We start from the raw sequence: 25,121 nt of genomic DNA, 5'->3' as shown, positions 1-25,121 counted from the left end.
TCTGTACCGATGGGACGGTCTCCACCTGAACCGATCTGGAACCAGCGTTCTAGCGAAAAGGATAAATAGGGTGGTCACTTGGACTTTAAACTAGGGAGTTGGGTGGAAGGGAAAGGGAAAACAACAGGGTGTATGATGATAAATAAAAAGGTAAGCAGCAGGTTAGCATGTATGCAGGAGGGTTTAAGTTCAAGGCAGACTATGAAAAAAGCAATTCGGAAGGATAACTCAGGAGATATTATTAGAGAAGTTGGAAATCATGAGGGTAAGAAAGCTAGAATAAAGGCACTTTACCTGAATGCTCGTAGCGTTCGTAACAAGGTTGATGAGTTAACGGCACAAATCATCGCGAATGAATATGATTTGGTAGCCATTACGGAGACATGGTTACAGGATGGTCACGACTGGGAGTTAAATATCCAAGGGTACCAGACTATTCGGAAGGACGGACAGGAAGGTAAGGGAGGTGGTGTAGCTCTGATATTCAAGGACGACATCAGGGCGGTGCTGAGAGATGATACAGGTTCTATGGAGAATGAGGTTGAATCCATTTGGGTGGAAATTAGAAATTCTAAGAGGAAAAAGTCACTGATAGGCGTAGTCTATAGGCCACCAAATAATAACATCACATTGCGGCAGGCAATAAACAAAGAAATAACTAATGCCTGTAAAAATGGTACGGCAATTATCATGGGGGATTTTAATCTACATGTAGATTGGTCGAACCAGCTCGGTCAGGGTAGCCTTGAGGAGGAGTTCGTTGAGTGTATCCGTGATAGTTTTCTTGAACAGTATGTAATTGCACAGACGAGGGAGCAAGCTATCCTAGATCTGGTCCTGTGTAATGAGACAGGAATAATTAATGACCTCATAGTTAGGGATCCTCTTGGAAGGAGTGATCACAGTATGGTTGAATTTAGAATACAGATGGAGAGTGTGAAAGATAAAATCCAATACCAGGGTCCTGTGCTTGAACAAGGGGAACTACAATAGAATGAGGGAGGACTTGGCTAAAGTAGACTGGAAACAAAGATTTTATGGTGGGACAGTTGACGAGCAGTGGAGGACTTTCATAGCAATTTTTCAAAGTGCTCAGCAAAAGAATATTCCAGTGAAAAGGAAGGACTGTAAGAAAAGGGGTAATCTGCCATGGGTGTCTAAAGAAATAAGGGAGGCTATCAAATTGAAAGAGAAGGCATACAAAGTGGCCAAAAACAGAATGAAACTAGAAGATTGGGAAAACTTTAAAGGTCAACAAAAAGCCACAAAAAGAGCTATAAAGAAAAGTAAGATAGAACATGAGAAAAAACTACACAGAATATAAAGACAGATAGCAAAAGTTTCTATAAATATATAAAATGAAAAAGAGTGGCTAAAGTAAACGTTGGCCCTTTAGAGGATGAGAAGGGGAATTTAGTTATGGGATATGATGAAATGGCCGAAGCATTGAACAGGTATTTTGTATCGGTCTTCACAGTGGAGGACACTAATAACATGCCAGTAATTGACAAAGAGACGAAGGTAGGTGAGGACCTGGAAACAATCATTATTACGGAAGAGATAGTGTTGGGCAAGCTAATGGAGCTAAGGATTGATAAGTCTCCTGGCCCTGATGGAATGCATCCCAGGGTACTAAAAGAGATGGCGGGAGAAAGAGCAGGTGCACTGGCGGTAATTTTACAAAATTCGCTGGACTCCGGGGAAGTCCCAGCAGATTGGAAAACAGCAAATGTGACACCACTGTTTAAAAAGGGAAGTAGACAAAAGATGGGGAATTATAGACCGGTTAGCTTAACCTCTGTAGTGGGGAAGGTGCTTGAGTCCATTATCAAGGAAGAAATAGCAAGGCATCTTGATAGAAATTGTCCCGTTGGACAGACGCAGCATGGGTTCATGAAGGGCAGGTCATGCTTGACAAATCTTTTGGAATTCTATGAAGACATTACGAGCAAGGTGGACAACGGGGACCCAGTGGATGTGGTGTACCTAGATTTCCAGAAGGCCTTCGACAACATGCCGCACAAGAGGCTACTGCATAAGATAAGGATGCATGGCGTTAAGGGTAAAGTATTAGCATGGATAGAGGATTGGTTGACTAACAGGAAGCAAAGAGTGGGGATAAATGAGTGCTATTCTAGCTGGCAGTCAGTGACTAGTGGTGTGCCTCAGGGATCGGTGTTGGGACCGCAACTATTTACAATTTATATAGATGATTTGGAGTTGGGGACCACATGTAGGGTGTCAAAGTTTGCAGATGACACTAAGATGAGTGGCAGAGCAAAGTGTGCAGGGGACTGTGAAACTTTGCAGAGGAACATAGATACATTGAGTGAGTGGGCAAAGGTCTGGCAGATGGAATACAATGTAAATAAATGTGAAGTCATACATTTTGGTAGGAGTAATAGTAAAAATAAGGATTATTACTTGAACGGTAAAAAGTTGCAGCATGCTGCTATGGAGAGGGACCTGGGTGTCCTTGTGCATGAATCACAGAAGGTAGGTCTGCAGGTACAAGTAATTAGGAAGGCAAATGGAATTTTGTCCTTCATTGCTAAAGGGATTGAAATAAAAAGCAGAGAGGTTATGTTGCAGCTGTACAAGGTTCTGGTGAGGCCACACCTGAAGTACTGTGTACAGTTTTGGTCTCCTTACTTGAGAAAGGATGTACTGGCACTGGAGGGGGTGCAGAGGAGGTTCACTAGGTTGATTCTGGAGTTGAGGTGGTTGGCTTATGAGGAGAGACTGAGTAGATTGGGATTATATTCATTGGAATTCAGAAGATTGAGGGGGGATCTTATAGAAACATATAAAATTATGAAGGGAATAGGTAAGATAGAAGTAGAGAGGATGTTTCCACTGGCAGGTGAAGCAAGGACAAGAGGGCATAGCCTCAAGATTAGAGGGAGCAGATTTAGGACGGAATTGAGAAGGAACTTCTTCACCCAGTGGGTTGTTATTCTATGGAATTCCTTGCCCAGTGAAGTAGTTGACGCTACTTCAGTAAACATTTTTAAAGATAAGGCAGTTTTTTTTGAACAATAAAGGAATTAAACGATACGGTGAGAATGTGGGTAAGTGGATCTGAGTCCACGAAAAGATCAGCCATGATCTTATTGAATGGCAGAGCAGGCTCGAAGGGCCGGACGGCCTACTCCTGCTCCTAGTTCTTATGTTCAAAATACCATGTGTCAGTATGCCATTTCAGTAAAGCTGATCCAGGGCCAGTACTGAGAACTCAATAACCTCAAGAATGGTAACCAGAATCATCAGACAGCATACTTTCTTCCACAGCAAAAAATGGAATCACAAGGTTGACAAGACTCAAAAGAGACAAACATGAATGTTATCAGGTCATTTAGGAAAACAGGAAGAGGAGCACATCATTCAGTCGGTTGAACTTATCCTACCATTCAGAGTGATTATAGCTGATCGCATACGTCAATGCCTTCACCCACCCACTCATCCTCTTAGCCCTTAAACCACTGGTAATCTATAAATCTACACCTTAAACATACACAAAGTCAGAGCTTCTCTAGACCACTGTGGTAGAAAATTTCAAAGGTTCACAACCCTCCAAGGGAAAACATGTTTGCTTCATCTCAGATTATGTGGTATTAACTTATTTTGAAAATGGGGTCTCCTGGTTGTAGACTCCCTGTCCGGGGAAACATCTGACCTGCAACTACCCTTCAAGCATTTTCTAAGTTTTAACAAGATCACTTCTCACTCTTTGAAATTCGTGAAAATGCTAGTCCAGTTTGCCTAATCTCTTTTCACAGGGCAGTCCCACCATTCCTGGAAGAAATCTGGTGAACTTTTGTTGCACTCCCTGTATGGCAATAATCTTTCCTGAGATAAGTACAAACCTTACACAGTACTCCAGGTGCAGACTAACCAAGTTCATCTGCAATTAAAACTTCACTATTGCAGTACTCAAATCCTCTTGCAACAAAGACTAACATTTCATTAGCCTTCCCAAAAGCTTGCTGTATCTGCATGCTATTCTTCAGTGACGTATCTACAACATCCCCCAACTCGCTTTGTGCACCTACATTTTCCAACACTTTATCATTTAAGAAATACTGTGCACATCTGCTTGTCCAAACAATGTGGATCTTTCCATGTTTTATTCCATCTGTCATGATCTAACCCATTCATTAGCTGTCCAAATCGTCCTAAAGCCATTTTACAGCTTCCTCGTAATGTGCATTTCCAATTAGCTTTACATCTTCCACAAACTTGTAAATATTAAATTTGGTCCCAACTCTAAAATTGTTGACATATCTAGTGAACTGCTCGGGCTCAAGGACTGATCCTTGCAATTCCCGACTAGTCATAGTCTGCTAAAATAAAAATTGACTTATTTAACTCCAACCTTTGTCTTTTGTCTGTTAGCCAATTGTTAATCCATGCCAGTACATTGCCTCCTATCCCATGTGCTTTAAATTTCATATCCAGCTTCCTCTGCGGGACTTTATCAAAAGCCATCTGAAAATCTACGTATATTACACCATTGGCCTCCTTTACCAATTTCGTCAGCAACATCTTCAAAAACCTCCATTAACTTCATCAAACACAATTTCCCATTCACAAACCTATGCTGACTGTGCCAATCAGTTCATTATCAGCTAGCTATCTGTTTATCCCATCTTCTACATTAGATTGTAGCATTTTCCCTAACACTGATGTAAGGGTAACAGGTCTGCAGTTCCGTGTTTTCTCTGTTACACCCTTCTTAAACAGTGGGTAAACATTTGCTACCTTCTGACTCGCAGGAATAGTTTCAGAATCAATAGAATTTTGGAAGGCAATCACCACTGCATCAACTACCTCTATAAATACCTCCTTCAACCCTCTGGGATATAGACCACCAGGTCCCTGGGCATTTATCAACTTTGAGCCCCATTAAATTCTCCAGTATAAAAATTTCTTACTGAAATTAATTTTCTTCAACCCCTCATTCCCCTAGCCACTGGGACCTCTCATTCTGGGAAATTTCTAGTATCTCCCTCAGTGAAAACAGACAAACTTATCATTTAGCTTCTCTGCCATTTCCCTATTCCTCATTATACATTCTCCTGACTCTGGTTGTAATGTACTGATATTTGTTTTACCCAAACCATTCCTTTTTACATACCTATAGAAACTTTTGCAGTCCTTTATTATGTTTTTCCTGCTAGATTGTATTCATATTCTATTCTCCCTTTCCTTATCAGTTTCTTGGTCTTCCTTTGTTGCATTCTATAAACCTCCCAATCCTCAATTTAATGATCATTTTGGCACAAAAAGTAGTCTATCTGGACTTGGTTTCCAGTTCACCTTCATAAACCTAGAGATGAGAAGATATTCTCACAAATCTGATGTAACAGGATCAGAAAAGCATACATGGAAAAGTAGGGCTGGGTTTTTGCCAGAGATTTTATATATTTGAGAATTAACTGTATACAACGACAGAGATAACCAGACTCTACTGTATAGGTAGATGCCTGACTGGTAGATAAGTTTATTGGAAGCCAATAGGATGTCCATTAGCAATAGTATCTGCAATGTAAATAATACTCTTCCACAACCAGACATTCAAAAAGAAACCAATGATGTCTTGCTTGTGGTTATTAAACTTAAACTGTGTCAATCCAACACCTGGATTTGCAGTAGTGCCTTTCAGCAAACACATATATTCTGAATAAGGGTTCCGACCCGAAATGTCAACTTTTCTGCTTCTCTGATGCTGCCTGGCCTGATGTGTTCCTCCAGGTCTGTACTGTGTTATCTCTGACTCCAGCATCTGCAGTTCTTGCTACCGCATATTCTGACTGTTGTCCCATCTACCCATCATAAGCAATACTAAAGTAAAGCTGATGGAAGAGCAAGATCAGCAGGGGTACTGGTGCCTTAATAAGATCTGATAACAACAGGTACATATGTTCCAGTATTAATGCCTTTTTCAAGCCTTTTTGTTTTCATTTTAATTTTTAAGACTGAATATTCCTTAACGATGGAAAGACTTTCAATTCTGCCACCCATCACTTCATTTCTCAAGTTTTCCAAACTTGAGAAAAGCCAGAATCTGAAAATATTAAAAGTCCCCATCACATCCTTCAAACAGCTGCACTTCTTTGTGTTCCCTTTAGTGTTCTGGAATATAACCTGGGAATGTAAACAAGATAAATTCAAGAACACCAAAAGCAGGCACACACAGTCATTTCAACCTAATCTAGTTCTGTACAATACAAAACTTGTGACAAGGAAATATGAAAAATGTTAATTGAGTTTACATTAATTCCAGCCTAACATTTTTAGTCAACAAAATATAAAACTGCACAAGGTGAGAGAAATTCCTGGGCAACACCTTGCTCATAAATTTTTCAGTGAACCCCAACCTCAAAGATCTAAGTTTATTTACTTTTCAATGTTATTTTACATCTCAAATCTGAAAGAAAGAAATGCTACAGGAGATCAACAAACTTCACGGAGACTAAACGCAGCATTTTTTCAATATCAAAGGAATGTAACTCACACCAAAAACATTCAGAGCTTGAGCAAATTACATACTCACTTTTTTGCTAGTATTTCTGCAGTAATATTTACATTTGATTCAGAGTCACTCATTGCTGATTCATCATCATCACCTTCTATCATCCTGTGCAAAGGAAATAAAAAAAGAGATTTTGTTCCCACTTGCAACTACATTATTAACAATTTGAAAGTTAGATTTACTTAAAAATTCTTATTTTAACATTTCATTCTGTTAATAAACATCTTTTTTGTAACCTAGTCAAAGTTGAAGCATTATACAACAGTTCTACTGTGACCTTCAATCCCTCCATTGTTCAACTTGGGATTCAGAATTGAAGTATGTATGTAACACAGTGCACCTTCACTTTTTAATGAATGATTTACACAAATTTAGTTTAACTGAAACCTAAAAGCAGAATGATTTAGCGGCAAATGAACACTATTCATGAATTTCTGGACTTTCTGATTACTTCCTGTATATCTGGATGTATCATTTGGACACAGTTTTTTGCATGCTACAGAAAGAAATTATATTTTGCTACTACAAGAAAAAGCATCAAGAATAATCCCAGTAAAATCAAAGATTTTGTGCAGTTAAGGAATATGCATATCTTGCAAATGCACACCACTAAGTTCTTAAACTCTCAGTAGATCGATTTGCTTTTTTCACCATAATAATATGAGTAGTTACTTTTATATGGGGGTTGAATCATAATGCTTAATATGTAAAGATCAGAGTTTCAAATAGATTCTAATGGAAAGGCTTCTAATGGGACAATTAAAAGAAAACTCGTGCAAACAAGACTTTTCTCAGTATCATTTAATACTGGAGAAAAACAATTTTTTAGGTTTACAGAATATTTTTAAACTGCCCAGAAATTCATGTTTGTTCAAATTAAAACGTAGTGTATTTGCAAATGATGTGTACGGTGGCAGTGTTCTTTAATTCTTATTCAATATTGCGGGAGTATTTTAGCCAATTTGTGCACTACTATTCAGTTATACATGCATACTAACATACTTTGAACATGTACGTGTAAGAGACTATTTACTTGGAAGCCATACAAGAGAACTGTTCATTACAGATTTGAAAAAAGGAAATCTTACTTCCACTTATACTGTTCTATGGAAGTTCAGCTAGAGGCCATGACAATACCTGTTTATTGGTTAAATGTTTTATTCACCCACTGAAGCTTTTGAAAAATACTCACATTCCCTTATTCTGAATTATTCTCAATATAAACATACTGAAGGAGAAATTATCCCTCATGGGACATTCTTCATAAAGTGAACCAGCCAATCAAAACATTATCCTTTAAAGTACAAATTTATTACCATTTTTGGTCCAAATACAGAAGTACCATAGGTCAATCAGCTCTTTTCATGATTCAATAAAATTGCCATTGTGATAAAGTGATTTTAAAAATTGTTGCTTTTTCTGTTTGTTTTGAAAACCGTGATACTTACAGAAATGTAATAAATCATGTTCAACAAGAACTTTAAAAATCCAAAATAAAAGAATGTTACAGCACCAAAGTTTAAATCAGCACTTGCTTTTCCAATAAAAAAAAACTCCTCTAACAGCTTTGGGAGTTGATTAGGTGAATAAATGAATCACATTAATTTGTGCTCAAATGGCCGAGTGCACACAGAGGAATCCAACCAGCCTAGAACAGCTCAAGATAAAAGTCAACAGTATCGATCAGTGAACCCCTGTAGAAGTGTCAAGTAAGGAACGATCAGATCGGACTGTGTGTCTCATTGACAGCTGTTGTCCTCTCCAATTAAGTTACTTTTGATAATTATAGAAATTTAGAAGTTTCAATTTTAACTTGAATCAATTATTTATAAAGGTAGTTAATCCCAAAAGTAAAATCTACATAACACAATAGTTCCAGGTTAAATTCCCTGTTCTACTTAGAAATATAAAAGAACATATAGGCTTCAAGATTTTGTCCATTGTCTTATTGTCAAACATGTAAGCATAAACATAAATTATAATGATTTGCTACATTCAGTATTCCAACACTTCATAGTACAGGAAAGCAATTTAAAACATGCTTTTTTACAATTTTCCTGAACATTTCAGTCACTTGGTTGAGTTTGCAGATGTTTTGCAACTTAAGATAAATAATGTGCTTATTTACCTGTTGTATGGCGTACTAGGTTCATCGATTTTCATTAGTCCATAGTCTTTCCCTTCTGGATGGTAAGTGGCAAGAATGTTCATTTCATCCCATTTTTGAGACTTTTTACTGCAAAGCATGTATGTTCAAATGTCATTAAAATCCACCGGGTTCACTGCTATACACTTCAAATCCTAGGTCTGGAAAAATTACTACTGATGAAAGCTCCTTTTCATATTCTAATGTTATTTAACAACTTTTTACAACACTCCTATTTTGACATTGAATGAAATGTGTCTTCTCAAAAGCCCATTCATCCTCAAAAACCTACACCATTTTCAAATGTAACATGGTTTTCAAATAAATTCTTTTTCAATTAAGATCAGCTGAAGTTATATAATGCCATTGAGGCCTTAAATGGTCAACAAGACTTCAAATAACAGCATAGATAATTTTTTTTTTTACACAGTAAACAGAAATCTTCAACAGATTTCACCTAAATATTATGGTGCTGAACCTCAATTTATATCAAACGATAAGAAAATGTATGGAGCAGTCTATCATCATTTTATATAACAAGTGATTCCAGATCACTGTATGTAACCGCAATCAGCTAATGTAAAATTAACTTTTAAAATGTTCCAGAAGCCTGAAATGGTATAAAAAAAGTACCACTGATTCTATCCAAGCCAACTATTCCAATACATGGAGTGTAAAAGTGCCAACACAACTGGCATAACCCATCTTCTAAGCCTCAGTGTAGGGCAGTCATCTGAACAGCTCAATACCCATCATTAATTTGGCATTTTTGGGGTGTATGGGTGTGGGATAGTGGGTCTGGGGAGGTAATGAGGAATTTTTAAAAAAAATAACATTATTGATTTTCAGCTGTGGGTCTTCTGCTCTGACAGCTACTTATAGCATGACACTGAAAGATAAGAACAAAAATTACCATTTGCCTTTCATTATCTGAGAGCATTTGAAAGCATTTCAGTCAGCAAGTTACACATTGTGGTTGCAAAAAGCGACTGCATTGTGAACAAGTGTTCTTTGCTTCCTTACACATGAACACAATCCAGCAAAGGTCATGTTACTCTGGTCAGCACTGACATCATCTTACATTACATGTACTAACTATATTAAAAACTGAGGTCGCTCTGATGGTTTCATATGTCACATCAGTCCAGTCTTGACAGTAATGAGGTAAACAACAGAAAAATAATGTTTGTACACTTGGTATCTCATAATTCCACCCTTTTGAAGTGGCTTAGAAGAATCTGCGACTCATCACAGGTTATAAAAGTGCTATAATTATAGGATTACATATTTCAAGAAATGTCAGACTTTTTCTTCTTTGGCTGCTTTCATTTGGCCTGCAGCTCCAACAAATGGCCAACAGGAGAGCATGTGTTCTTGTCAAGCTGTTGGATCCAGGCAAGAAGATTGAGTGGCAGCAGTTGAGGTTTGGCATGAGCTGTGATACTATATAGTTCACATACAGTGACGTGAACAGTTTGAACCAGAGATCAGCTAAAAGCATGCAAGTTCAAAATCAAGTGCAGCAAGGCGAAAGTCAGAAAATCATTTCCAAGGTGAAATTAAATACTTGAAAAATTAGAAATCCAGTAACCAGCAGAAATTTGTAATCCCCCAATATGTGTCAGTCACTCTCCAATACAGTACACACTCTGAACACAGCAAGGTGCAACAAATAGCAATCAGAGAAGTGACCAGAATGTTGGTTGAGAGTTAAGTGTTGGCCAGAGTTCCCCTGATTTTTGAAAAGTGTAATGGGGTATTTCACATTCACCCGAGACAGCTGAGCTGTTTATGACTAAGGAGTGATACAAAATATATTAACAACAATGCTCAATACTGCACTGAAATGCCAACCTATCTGAAAGCCTCTGGATGAGAAAGCCAAGACTTTTTGATTGAGGCAAGCATGCAACCAATTGATATTGCATCTCGGGCCGCACTGTATCATCATAATCTCAGAGCAGTCAGTTGAGGGTGCAAATGAGAAGGCTCTCTGCCAGGGTCTTATTTAAGGCAAAGTAACGTTATTTAAACATAAATCAGTTAAATAATAAAGTATAACAATGATGTGTATACCCCCTGCATTATGTTTCTTTTACTTAATGTGTGTTTTTACATTGATGATGTGGACCTCTTGATCAACCGGAATATTTGATATCCTGGTCCCATAGGTGCAAGTTAATAAAAAGTATGCTGTACTAACATACAGGCCAAACAAAAATAAATCACAGTTAGGTACCAGAAACCAACATACATGCATGACAAAATAGGGTATTGTGGCACAATGGCAGCAACCCTACCTCTGAGCCAGGTAACGGGTGTGAATAGACTGATCAAAAATAACTCTGTACATAATAAAAACAGGCCAGAAGCGAACAGCGATGATAATAAATTTTCTGCTTTAAAATTTTGCACAGGTGCCACATTCTTAAAATTATTTTAGGTTTCTCTAGAGAATCATTGGAAGCACCTGAAGTACATGCTACGCTACAGGGCAAAGTGACTAACAATGAAAGTGATGAGCAGCAGCTGCCTGCACAACAATAAAACAGACTGCTGGATAACGAAGAAAACAACGAGTGAGTCAAAGATGTGCACCACTGCACTGTTCAAAAAGTCTTAGAAAATGACACAAAGTGCAGGCAAGGTCAAAACTGAGGTAATGGTATACAGGAAGAAAGTGGTCAGTCAGTAATCAGCACATCATCTGCCTGCTAAAAATTCCTGCATTCAAGTAATGGCTAGATCTAATGGGCAGCTTATCAGTAACCTTATTCCTTTGGTGAGCAGCCCAGGAATAGTATTACAAATGAAGCTGCATTTTTTTCAGGAACTCGAACCTCCGATTGGTAGCATCAATCAGCGCTGTTAACCCCCTATCCTTTCCTTCCCTCCCCCCCCTCCCATGATGCACTTTCTCCCTTACTCCCATTTACTCAGTCTGCCCTCACGTCCTCCATTCCCCTGGTCACTCATTTCTACACCCTCCCAAATCCCCCTTCTCCTGACACCCCACTCTCTCCCAACTCCCTCCAGATTCAGAAAATTCCCTGCCTCTCCCGTCTGCCTCCAGATACCCTCCCTGCCCCTCCTCTAATTCAATCTCTCCATTCCCCCATCCTTCCTACCCCTCCCCAATTCTGATCGCTCTCCTAATCACTCCTTCCCCTCCCCTCCTGCCGTTTGATCCCTCCATTCCAGCAGCTCACTTGTATTCCTCCTCCTCTTCAGTACACAGATCCAGCGCCGAGTTTTGCTGAGATGGGACCGAGTTTCTGTTTTTTAAAATCCCTTTGATGGGTGCGGGAGCCGCCATGGCAGAACGGTGTTGCGTGTCCTGAGAAAGCTGGCTGTGGGTTCCGGACAGGAGAAGCTGTTCTGAGCTAGTTCCCTCCTCTAGCACAACAACAACTTCGAGCAGCGCCGCTCCTCATTCTCCGATGGCACTAACTCTCGCGAGAGCGCGGCTAGCTGCCCCGCCCGGTGACCACGCAAGTTCTCGCGAGAACAAGGAGAAAGGGGATGACCTGCATTGTGAGGCACCGGAACTGGGGACAGGCGCGTGGCTGCGGCTGATCAGGTGAGAGGTCCGGCAGACCATTGCTGGCTGCTACCGTCGTGACAACCTGCTACCGTAATCACCCCGCCGGTATAATAGTGTCACACACGACTTCTCGCACCCCTCACCTTCACAAGTCATGTCGAATAAAAACAAAATACTTTCGGATCTTGGCAATCTAAAGCCAAAAGAAGATGAAAAAGTGTCTCACACCGGATTCCAAAAGTGAAATCTGTCCGCAGATGCTGTCAGGCGTGCGGAGTTTCTCTCTGCTGACTTGTTCTACTAAACAATATCTGCCTCAATCTGCTCCACAAGCTGTCTTGGTTACTGCAATAACGAAGTGTAGAGCTGGATGAACACAGCAGGCCAAGCAGCATCAGAGGAGCAGGGAAGCTGACGTTTCGGGTCTGGACCCTTCTTCAGAAGAGATTTTTTTAAAAATCACTGTCAAAGTACCAAACCTTCGTCTTGGATGATAGATACCTCCATGGCCTTAAATACACGTTTGGATGAAGATGAGATGTGAAAATTGGATGAATATAAAGAAATGTGGCTTAACCACCTTGAGTTGTCAACTTGAAATCTGTCTACCTCAGCAAGATCATCTTGAATAGGAAAAACAACGAATTTTTTTTTAAAAACACAAACTGCTTACTTGGGCTCTTTACTCACGATAGGCAAATTTCAGTAAACTGGACATTTATATTTATTCCTCTCACTTTCCTTCTTCATTCTGGCATCCCTTGGTCTCATGTGCCATCTGCTGTCACCCCAAACCAGATATCAAAATCTACTTCATCACCTTTTAAAGTGACAACCATAAGATTGCATGTTCAAGTCCTACTGTAGAGCTTGAGGACAACTATCTAGACTGACACTCCAGTGCAACTCTGAATGAATGTTGCACCATTAACAGCATGGTGACTTAGTGGTTAGCACTGCTGCCTCACAGCATCAAGGATTTCGGTTTGATTCCACCCTCAGGTGACTACGTGGAATTTGCACATTCTCCATGTGTCAATGTGGGTTTCCTCCCACAGTCCAAAGATACACGGATTAGGTGGATTGGCCACGGTAAGTTGTTCTGTAGTGTATAGGTATGTGCAGGATAGGTGGATTATCCTTGGGAAATGCGGAAGTAGGGTAAGGGGTTGGGGTTGGGTTTGAGTTTTGGGTTGGGTGCTCTTTGGAGGGTTGGTGTGAACTCAATGGACCAAATGGCCTGCTTCCACACTATAGTGATTCTGTGATTAGAGGTGACATCTTCTTTATGAGATATTAAACCAAGGCCCTGTAAAACATTTATTTCACTACTTCAAGGAAAAGAAAGACTTATCTCAACTGCCCTGAAAAATAGTTATCCCTGAGTCACCATCAGAAAAAGCAGATTATTTGGTCATTATTTAATTGCTGTTTATTGGACCTCACTGCACAAATTGAAAGCCACATATCCTGTATTACGAGTGATCATCTTTCAAAAGTGCTTAATGGCTGCAAAGCCTTTTAGGAAATTCAGTGTTCATGAAAGGTGCTACATAAATACAGGTGTTCTTTTTGCTCCTTGCCAAGTCATTTAATAATCTCATCTCTCCTTCATTTCTTACCATGTGTCTCCAAACATCCTTTGTTGCTTCAATACCAGCCTGTTGCTCCTTTACACTTGCTGATAGCGACCATGTGAAACTGAAGCAGACCTTTGGGGTGTTAGCTTCCTACTTGACAATAAGCTGAACTTTGAATCCTTTAGTCTCCCCACTGAATGGCAGCTGGCTTCTGCCACTGTAACAGCATTTCATTCTACCCCTGCCTCGAATCATCTCCTGCTGAAACCGTAATCCATACTTATGTTCCATCAGGAATTGTTCCAACCCTGTCTTGGCTAGCGCCTCATGTTGCATCCTCCATAAACTTGAGTTCATTTAGAACTCTGCTGCCTGTATTCTAAATGATGTCAAATTCAGTTCATACAATGGCTTAATTTAAAATTCAGCTCATTCCAGGAAATTGCCTCAACAGCACCTCCAATCCTACAATGCTCAGAAATCTCTATGTTCCTCTGTTTCTGGTGCATCCCCAAATGTCTTCACTATTATTGGCAACAATGCCTTCAGGTATCCATGCCACAAGCTCTAGAATTTCTTCCTAGACTGCTCTACCTCTCTTGCTATTCTACTTTATAATATTCCTCAACAACCCCCTCTTTGGCAAAGCTTTTGGTCACTTGTCATTATTTTTATTAATGTCATTCAATGTCAAATGCTACTTGATAGTTACTTATGTGAAAACTTTTGGGATCTTTAATACATTAAAAGCATTTTATAAATGTAAGCTGTTTTCTGGCTGTTCCTTCCACCATGTGGTCTCACAATCTAAAACATCTCCCTTAGCATTTCTGCCTTGTTATCTTGCTCCCTGCTTACATAAGCCCCTTGTATATAAACATGGGATTTCATTATTTTTCCTTTATTCATGTGGGCATCACTGATCAGGGCAGTATTGTTCAGAAAGGAGTCGTCATTGGGAAGGTGGTGGTGAGACCTCTTTAATACAATTAGTGGCTTGGTAGGACATTTCAGAGAACAGTTAAAAGTCAGCCACAGTGCTGTGGTTGGAGTCACAGTCTTGAATCACCTGAAAGATATTTGTGAATCAAATGGATTTTATGACAGTCCAATTATTTTATTGTCATTAGTACTGATATTAAATAAATCTAAAATAAAAAATTGATTCTGCATGCATTTGGAAAGGTAAGGACTGTTTAGGGATAGTCAGCATGGATTTGTGTGTGGGAAATCATGTCTCACAAATTTGGTTGAGTTTTGAAGAGGTCACCGAGAAGATAGATGAGTGCACTGCCTAAGATGTTGTCTGCATGGACTTTATAACAAAGCCGTCAACAAGGTGCCTCATGGTAGTAAGGTTAGATCACATGGGATCCAGGAAGAACTAGCCAACTGGATACAAAATTGGCTTGGCAATAGGAGACAGAGGGTGGTAATGAAGGGTTGTTTTTCAGACTGGAGGCCTATGACCAATCTATGCAATGATCAGTGCTAGGTCCACTGTTGATTGTCATTTATATAAACAATTTGGATGAGAATATAGGAGACATGGTTAGGAAGTTTGCAGATGTCACCAAATTGGTAGTACAGTAGACAGTGAAGAAGGTTATCTAAGACTACAATGGGATCTTGATCAACTAGGCCAAGTAATGACATGGAGTATAATTCAGGTAAATGCAAGGTGTTGCATTTTGGAAAGACAAACCAGGGCAGGGTTTACACAGTTAATGATAGGACCCTGGGGAGCATTATTGCACAGACAGACTTAAGGGAGAAGGTACGTGTTTCCTTGAAAGTGGCATCTTGGTAGGGTGGTGAAGAAGGTGTTTGGCATGCTTGCCTTCATCAGTCAGAGCATTGAGTACAGGAATTATGGCTGTACAAGACATTGGTAGGACTAAATTTGGAGCACTGCCAACAATTCTGATCGTCCTGCTATAGGAAGAATGTTATTAAACTGGAAATGGTATAAAAAAGACTTTCAAGAATGTTACCAAGACTGGAAGGTTTGAGTTATAAGGAGAGGCTTGATAGGCTGGGACTTTTTTCCCTGGAGCGTAAGAGGCTGAGGAGTGACCTTATAGAGGTTTATAAAATCATGAAGGGCATAGCTAAGGTGAATAACCAGGGTCTTTTCCCCAGAATAGGGTAGTAAGGTGGATAATCAAGATCTTTTCCCCAGGGTAGGCAAGTCCAAAACTAGAAGGCATAGGTTTAAGGTGAGAGGGGAAAGATTTTGAAAGGGACCTGAGGGACACATTTTCACACAGAGGGTAGTGTGGAAATGGAACAGACCAAATGGTAGAGGTCGGTACAATTACAGCATTTAAAAGACATTTGGTCAGGTAGCTGACTAAGAAAGTTTTAGAGACATATGGGCCAAACGCAGGCAAATGTGACTAGTTCAGTTTAGGAAACTTCGTTCGCATGGATGGGTTGGACTCAAGGCTTTGTTTCCATGCTAAATACCTTTGACTCTAACACTATAATTAACTGAATATAAATTCTCTAGCTGTCTAAATGAGATTTGAGCTCACGTTTCCAGATCATTAGATTGGGCCTCTTGAATGTACAACCATTGACAAAATGCCAGAATGTATGAGAGTTACTGATTCTAACATTGCCACGTTATAGCTGAAAATTGAGATAGATGGAGTTTGACTGTTTTTGCAGTTCTCACTCTGAACCACAATGTGTGGTGAGATGCCTGGAATCTGTTGCATATGCTAGGTAAGAGTAAAGGAGAATCTGCGGCAAAGTAGTGTCTGATCAATTGCAGACTGCTAGCTGCAAAGAATTTTGACAGCAGTGTGTACTGCTGATGTATTAAACCAGGTAGATGACAATGGACAATTAAAAATTGATGCAGAAATAAATACTGTATTACCAATCAAAGGTTAAGAAAATTCCAGATGTAAAAACCTTGTCTTACCATTGTGTGGTGTTGTGTATCAACAAAATGCTACAACTGCCCAAAGGCCAATGATTTCTTGATTTCTGTGGGGTGGTTATAAAATGAAATGTATGAATGTTTTATTGCAGTTTGAAAATTTCTAATTGAATACGGCAATAAAATACACAAACTTAATAAGTTTTATAAATAAATTCAATTTTAAGTGATTGAAGAGACACCTGCAAAAATAATCACGTTACATTCGTTAGGAACTCGGGGCAGAGTCTTATAGGGGCCTGAATGATATTGGCTAAGGCAACATTTGTGGGATGATTGCGTGAAAGTTGGGCGAGTCCTTTCCCAACATTGGAAACAACTAATCCCAATTTCAACAGAGGTTTGGACATCAAGATAGATTTGCGCCAGGGGTGGCAAGAGGCCTGTTAACAGGGATTATTTCTTGTTGTCAGCTTCATTAACTGCATACATAAACAAAATGCAGCTTCCTATCCTCCTCCTACATGCAGTGAGGAAACTTGGCATTGGCAATTCCCAACATGAAAGTCAGAGCAGGTAACCACTGATGTAAGCTCACCACTTGCTTTTCAGGCCACCATCTTGGACACTGAGCAACATATTCTCAGGGCACCAGACACATGCACCCTGTGTTCAAAGTCACTGACATCCAACACATGCCAGCTTTTTAGGTCCCTCACAGCACATCACCAGTCTACTAATAGGATCTTTCTGCACTTTAAGGCTGCACTTTTCACACACTGGCAGCTGCATTGCAATGCTCCTGAAAGGACATTCTTGCAAGGACAGGCACTGAGTTGACTGATTGGCCAGGCTGCTTCCCTGAGACGCTTGTTTGCTCGTCTATTGATCGCGTACCTTGTGTCTACATGGACACTCCCGCCTTCTATGCCTGCATTGCCCAGCCCAGTCAGAGCAACAAGACCCCCATTATTTCATACTTGCCTTGCTATTTAGTGCAGACACAATGCCAGGATGCATGGTCATAGATCATGGTCATGCATCGGTCAAATCAAGGGTGACAGCCTTCACTCAGTGGGTCCTAATACAGTAAATCAATGCCAATCACTGACATCAGTCCAGGGGCTTGGCTTTGACACACTGGGGGTGGTCAGGTAAGGTCAGAATCTACTCATCGGGGTGAGCATCCAAATGTCAGGAGCCCCAGAAACCATCTTGGCTCTTTCTTCCTTATTATATGCTGACATATCCTGGAATGAGATAAAGGTAAGGATTGAGTGAGATGAAAGTGGGTGGCACATCTGTTAGTACTGGTTGCGAGGGGAAATGTTGATCCAAGCAAGGACTTGCCTGCATAAAGGCTATGTAGGGTTAATCAGGTGGGCATTTGGGAAAGTTGAGAGCGAGAGAGGGAAGATGTTGCATATAGTAGTGAGAGTGGTAGACCGTGAGCTGTGTTGAGAGATGGGTGCTGTAACAGAGATAAGATGAGTGCCCAAGCAGAGAAGGTCATCGATCCCTCTTCCTTCACTGCTGGGTATTCATCCACATGGATCAGACTGTAAAGACCTGAGTGGCCAATGATTTCATTTAGGATGATGTTGGCACGGTCTGATGTTTTGGCCTTCTCTGCTAGTCCTGAGGGAAAAGGACATCCCTGCTCTGTGCCACCCCATCTATCAGGACCTCCTGTCGGTAAAACAGGCTACTAATTTCCCCTTAACTACCACATCTGAACAAATGTCAGGAGTTGTGCAGGGCAGCTCTGGACTGACCATGCTTGTCTGGGTGCAGAGTGGCCTTTTAAAAATGGCATGGGCACCAGGGGTACCAGTCTATTCCAGGATATCTGGGCAATGGCAAGTTCTATCTACAGTAAGTGATAGAATCATGGTAGCATCGGATATGAGGGCATGATAGGGGCATAATAGTTATTGAGGTGGATTTGACACAGTTACCTGAGAAAACCAGCTATGTGTCAGCTGTTGACAATATACATTTATATTTAGCGACTTAAACTATGACTACGAGGAACTGGAACTGTTTGGACATTCTGGATTAAAAAGAGTTTAACAAGGCTTTAAAGATACTTGTGATTTGTAGGAATCATTCAATAGTAATGTGAGCTGTGATTCATGTGATAATTAGTGAAAAGTCAAGTAATTTGAAAGGGGACAAGCAAAGCTTATAAGAGACAGAAGAAATAAAGTTTATTCCTTTAATTGCTGGACAAACATGATTTGAAAGAGATAGGGCCTATGTGCTGAAGATTGCATAGTAACAGTCTTCTGGATATGGTTTCCACTTTTTGAGAACCCCTGGGTGTGCCAACAGAAGATGAATGTTTCCAGACATCGCAGCAAGCGTGTCTCTCTCTCTTTTCCTGAAAACACTAAGAAGAAATCTTGCAGCAGGACAAGCCGCACAGATCTTTCAGGGAAGTACTTCTGGGAACCTGAAAAAGGTCCCATATATCAGTATCTCTGACTACCTCACAAACCTGTAAAGCTGAACTGTTACTTCTATTCAATGACCTGAATCTACCTGACTTTCCATCAGGCCAAACGTCTGGCCTGAAGATTTTCCATCACTCTGTGGTTGTCCAAGTATTGATCTCATCAACGGAAAATTCAGGGGACCATGAGGTCACTCTGTTTTAACCTATAAGTTTGGACCCTGGGCCCACAGGGGTGCTTTTACCCAATTTGTCTTTTTTCAAAAAAAAACATATCCACGCCTCAGAGCTACGCCATGTGAATGTATTGTTTAGGATTAAGGAGGTATAGTTTAATTCTGAAAAATAGCTTAGGTTTCAAGCTGATTTACCACTTGGTTATAGAATAAGTATGTATAATAAATATTATTTTTACTTTATTAAAGAATGGCGATGAAAGTCTCTTTTATTCTGGATCATAGTAATAAAGGGAAATGATTTGGCCATTTTTGAATCAAAACATTTACATCAATGGTATGGCTTGTGGGTTGTTCAATTACCAATGCATTCCTCTCGTCAGAATGATAACACAGCAGGCAGGCTCCACTCAAGCTTCATCTAATTTTTCGACTTCAAAATCTGACAACATAATCTTCCATTCCCTAATCCCTCAAATGTTTGTTTAGTTTCCCCTTAAATGCATTGATGCTGTTCAATCAATCACTTTGTGTGTTGGTAAGTTCCATATTCTCATCACTTTTTGGGTAAAAAAGTTTCTTCAGAATTTCTGATTGGATTTGCTGGTGACTGTTTTATATTGATGGCCTCAAGGTATTCTCTTCCCCATGAGTGGAAACATGTGACTGATATTTATTCTTATATATTTTTGGCTAAGCCTGAGCTATGTTAGATTTTTTGGAGAGATTTCTGCCATGAGTTGTAATACACTTTAACACTGTATGTTACCAAATGCACCTCATTAACTACCTACCTCACCTCCATAACATCCATCATATCTGATTCCAGCCCCACCTTACAGTGCAACATTTCCAGAGTAACTCACTACTCACCAAATATCCACCAAAAGACTGGGATTCCTTGCAACTGCACCATTTTTAAAAGTCAGCTGTGCACCAATCGAGTGCTGGCATTCCAAAGGTCCCCTGCTCATTGATGGTCAGAACCTTGGAGAAGGGGAAGACAGCACTGCAATTCTCTGACGGGGACCTAGAAGTCATGTTGGAGGGGATGTTGCAAAGGAGTGAGGTACTTTTCCTGGAGCACTGGCAGAGGAGGCCATAACATCAGACCTTAGCAGCCTAGTCTGAATTTGCTGACCAGGACAGTGTCGTCTCCATGTCTGCAGGCCAGCAGTGTCACAAGAGTGTCATTGCATCTTGTGACTTTGCAGCAGGGTAAATACCACATTCCTCTCTGCTACCTCACACTCACTCTGTCGCTGCTACTGCACCCACCTCTCATCAAGGCTCGTGCTCTACCACTCCCACAATTGCCAACACTTTGCCATCACTCACTCTCACCTGTCCCAATCTCCTACACTACTAACAATGCATGCCCTCTGAGCTGCTTACTCACTCGCTTGAAATATCTCACCACCTTTTGCCTAATGGACTAGGACTAACAGCCATGCCACCAACTTTCATCTTACTCAATCCCTCCCTTTCTCTCAATACAGGAGAAGACAGCTTATAGCAATGCAGAGAGAGCTCTTATGGTTGGAAGTATGCTGGACATTGTACTCCTTGTTCATTTGAGGAGAAAATCCTGGGCCACACAAGAGAAGATGTTATAGACAAAACCAGACTGTCTCATCATACTTTCAGAAGGTAGCCTAAACCCTAACTTTCTCTTATTTTAAAGTCAAATGTAAAGTGTCTATTCCAGATGCAATGTGATTGGCCAAACTGCTCAATGTTAAGTAAAACACAATTTATTCAAACACTGTAGTTAAAATACAACCAAAGAAAGAGGAATTTAGAATAACTCTCTTGGAAGCTTAACAGAATAATAGTAATTGTCACTAATTAGCTGTTCCAATAGGTAACATCTATCATCACATCCCTTGGCAAAAAGGCAAATTCGGACACATGTAGTTTTCCAATCCAGGAGGAAAAACATCAAGAGAAAATTCAGAGGGAGTAGCAGCCAGGAAGCATTCACTGAAGTTCTAACTCTGTTGAGACCCCTATAAGCTTCTGATGCTACTGAAAAACCGAAATCCTAATTGGTGAGAGCTGGCCACACCCAATCAGGCTGTTTAAAAAAAAATAAGGCTTCCCGAGCTGTTTACTCAAGTGTTGTTAATTAGCCAGCTTGAGACCTTACTTACAAACTCTCTTCAGAAAAAGAAACCAGGACAAAAAAACCTCTTAAAATGACAGCATCATCACAAAGACCAGAACTGCACTGCAGGGATACTGAGACATCCATATCCCACCAACTGCCAAAGCACCTCTTCTTCATTCCATTGCAACTCTCACATTAAATTCACAGTCAGTGTCATTCATCACACACCATTTCTAACTTCTAGTCACAACTCCTCTCTCTTTCATCTTGCAGATAATGCTCGCACATTTACCACGCCCATGGTGAAATGGGGGTTTCCCAGAAGTGCTCCTTGACCTCTGAGGATGACAGTAGCAAAACTTCAGAGGAAGCATCAGCCCCCTCCACCAGCTCAGATACTGACACTTCTTTGGGAACATTAGGTTTAGAAAGTATGGGAACACAATCTGATGGGGACTTCACTGCAACAACTCCCCAGTTGGCTGAGTAAGAAATGCCCCCAAGCACATAGAGCACTGACAGAGACCAGGCACATGCTCAGCTCCTGGAATGACTCCGTGGTATCAGTAACGATGGAGTTTATCCACCAGCACAGGGAGAAACAAGGCCGGCAGACAGGTATGTGGGATGCAATGGTTCTCATTGCCCAGAAGCTGTAGTAGTGTAGCAAATCTGCCTCCATGGACAGGTTGGCAGCTGCCTGGAAAATCAGGTCCAGTGCCCTCAGGGTCAGCTGAAGAGGCACATTCTTGTGGACTGCATTGTTCCAGCCACTGTTCTTCAGGCCAGAAGGCAGGCAACAGGGGAACAAGGAACTGGGATTGCACTCCAGCTGCCCCTTCCTTAGGGGGTGGCTTGGTGCTCCGTGGTTAGCACTGCTGACTCACAGGACCAGGGACCCAGGTTCAATTCCACCCTCAAGCGACTGTCTGTGTGGAGTTTGCACATTCTCCCCGTGTCTGCGTGGGTTTCCTCCGGGTACTCCGGTTTCCTCCCACAGTCCAAAGATGTGCAGGTTAGGTGGATTGGCTAAGCTAGATTGCCCATAGTGTTCAGGGGTCTGTAGATTAGGTGGGTTATAGGGGGATGGGTCTGGGTGGGATGCTCCAAGGGTTGGTGTGGACTTGTTGGGCCGAAGGGCCTGTTTCCACACTGTAGGGATTCTTGAGGAGACAGGGTAGAGTCAAAAGGCACTGAGCCTGAAGAGGAACCATATCTTAATCCCTCAGAACACTCCAGGGGTGGCTGAGCCCTCCACCTCTATCTTGCCTACCCCCTTCAACCCTTGGAAGTCTATGTTAAGGAGAGTAAAATTGCATTCAGCAAGGAGATCCTCGGCAAGTCTGGCTCATCAAGGCACAAGTGGCCCCAGGGTCACCCAACCAAATCTCCAGCAACTACAATGTCCACTGCCAACAGTGGAACCAAACCAGTTGTGGAACCAGAGAGTACACTAAGACATCGTGGAAAGAAGAGGAAGAAACATCTAGTCAACCTGTGGAATTTTTTACCGTTGAGGTCCATCAAGGCTGCGTCTTTAAGTATATTCAAGGCTAATAAAGACAAATTTTTAATCAGTAAAGGAATCAAGGTTTATGGAAATAAGTCAGGAAAGTGGAGTTGAGTATTATCAGTTGAGCTATGATCTCACTGAATGGCAGAGCAGACTGATGGGCCAAATGGACTACTTCTACTCCTGCATCTTATGGTCTTAAATCTCTCTCTACCTGTGTCTTCATATTTCTTTTATGATATGGTGACCAGAACTGCATGCAGTTCTCTTAAATGTAATCATACAGATCTGACATAACTTCCCCACTATTCAATTCCAGCCCTCTAGGAATAAAGCATGTTTTTAAAAATGGCCTTGCTAACTTGTAATGCAACTTTTAGTGATCGATATGTTTGTACTCCAAAATCCTCTGTTCATCTATTGCATATAGATTACATCTTTGAAGTAATAAGCCCCTCTCTACTCTTCCAACCAAAATGTACTACCTCACGTTAATTTGTTTTGAACTACAATCACCAATGACTTTCCCATTATGCAAGTTTGTTAATGTCCTGAAACTTGTTGCAGTCCTCCTTGGTATTGATTGTCCAAGCACCATCTCCCTCTCCCCTCATCTGTTCCCTCTCCCAACTCTGTTACCTCCTCAAAAATTATAATAACATTGGATGAACAAGTGTTTCCCTTTTGAAATCCACGCTAAGTATTCATTATTCTATTTTTGTCTATTGATGTTCTTCTATTCCATCCTTTATTAGAGATTCCATTATTTTTCCGATTGCCAATTTTAAAAATGACTTGTATATAATTCCCTGGACATGGCTTTTCACCTGCTTAAGTATAGAAATTACATTAGTCATCCAAATGCCCTGCACCTTTTTCTAATTAATTATTAAATATCTTCACTGTTTCTCCCCCAGATTCTATTAAAATTTGTGGATTCAATCAATCCTGACCAGTTTTTTATCCTCTTTCAGATTGATTAGTTTATTTGAAACATGCCTTTTCAGTTTTAAGTGCACTTATCCATTGTTCACCAATGTGACGTCTAACGGATCTATTTACCTGGTAAATACCATTACAGACTAATAGCTTCTGAAAAGGTATTTGAATTTTCAGTGACTAAGTGGAAGATTCTCAATTAGACTTTAAATTTTAATGTTTTTGCTGTAACAAACAAACTAAAACCAGCATTGTCTAAACACTATTCAGTAGGCAATTTATAAACTACAGAGGCAAATTTCACTTCTAACACAACCAAACACTTCATACCTTGTTTTTTTTACGCTGTCCCTTTAGTAAATATTTTATTCATCAGAAACAAATATCAAGTTATTTTTCACCACCAATAACTTACTTTTCCTTTCCCAACTAGGTAATTTATAATTCTGAACTGACTTTCACATTGAGCATTGTACCAGTGATTCTTTCCCTCCAGTCCAAACTACGTGAGCTCAGTTCCTTTATATCTTCATGGAATGGTCTCTTAAATTTGTGCTGAAAATCCCAACTGTGTTCTACATGGTGAACAATACCATCCAAACTTTCTCTGCTTCAGGTGTAGAACCAGCTGCCTCTCTCTTCTTCTGAAATTCTTGCAGATTCACGTGTGTCTGTGAGGGTCATGATATCTTATAAAACCCACAGCCCACTATTACTATAGATTTCTATTTTATATTTTCCCTCTCCATGTTCATTTGCACAGCAATGTGAACCACTTGGGTCCTCAATGCAGGTAGAAATGCTAATTAATAATCTTCGATATAGCCCATACCCCCACCTCCACTCTAACTTGCTATTAAACAGACAGTTTACATCTTACAGTTTCTTCCCAGGAGGTCAACCTGGGCTTCCATTGTCTCTACTGTAACTAAATCACCCAGACTTGTTATAAGGCAGATTTCAGAGTAGGTCACATGACTCCTTTTACAACTACATTTTACTTTAAATTAAAGAGACAGCCGTTAAACATAGCAGTCGTCACAGAAATACTAATCCAAAATAATTATTTAATATTTCTGGCACTTCTTAATCATTACCTGTGAACAAAGTTGATCACCAACAGAACAAATTGCCAAGTGGATGTTAGTAAACAGGCAGATATGAACACAGTCAAGTAGATTTATGAATTCTTCTATGCCTATACAGTATCCCCCGCCACCATTCCCACGCCAC

General features: G+C 40.4%; 1 protein-coding gene and 1 long non-coding RNA gene across 3 annotated transcripts in view; one reads left to right on the top strand and one right to left on the bottom strand.

Moving 5' to 3' along the window:
* Positions 1-12,118, bottom strand: part of ppp1r2 (protein phosphatase 1, regulatory (inhibitor) subunit 2) — a 33,080-nt gene extending 20,962 nt beyond the window's left edge. Inside the window, exons 1-3 of the mRNA XM_020527584.2 lie at positions 11,891-12,118; positions 8,664-8,771; positions 6,557-6,640 (exon numbers count right to left, since the gene is read on the bottom strand). Of these exons, the coding sequence (XP_020383173.1) occupies positions 6,557-6,640; positions 8,664-8,771; positions 11,891-11,997 (299 nt within the window). The 5' untranslated portion in view covers positions 11,998-12,118. The remainder of the gene's footprint in view (positions 1-6,556; positions 6,641-8,663; positions 8,772-11,890) is intronic.
* Positions 12,119-12,200: 82 nt separating this feature from the next.
* LOC125484662 overlaps positions 12,201-25,121 on the top strand; it is a 20,271-nt gene continuing 7,350 nt past the window's right edge. Inside the window, exons 1-3 of one of the 2 annotated variants that reach the window (XR_007263474.1) lie at positions 12,201-13,317; positions 20,826-20,976; positions 21,710-22,054. This is a non-coding gene — a long non-coding RNA (uncharacterized LOC125484662). The remainder of the gene's footprint in view (positions 13,318-20,825; positions 20,977-21,709; positions 22,055-25,121) is intronic. The other variant, XR_007263475.1, reaches the window with a different exon arrangement.

Source organism: Rhincodon typus, chromosome 13 (assembly GCF_021869965.1).
Source record: "Rhincodon typus isolate 14 chromosome 13, sRhiTyp1.1, whole genome shotgun sequence".
NCBI lineage: Eukaryota > Metazoa > Chordata > Chondrichthyes > Orectolobiformes > Rhincodontidae > Rhincodon > Rhincodon typus.
The sequence above is the reverse complement of the archived record's forward strand: the minus strand, read 5'-3'. Positions and strand labels throughout refer to the sequence as shown.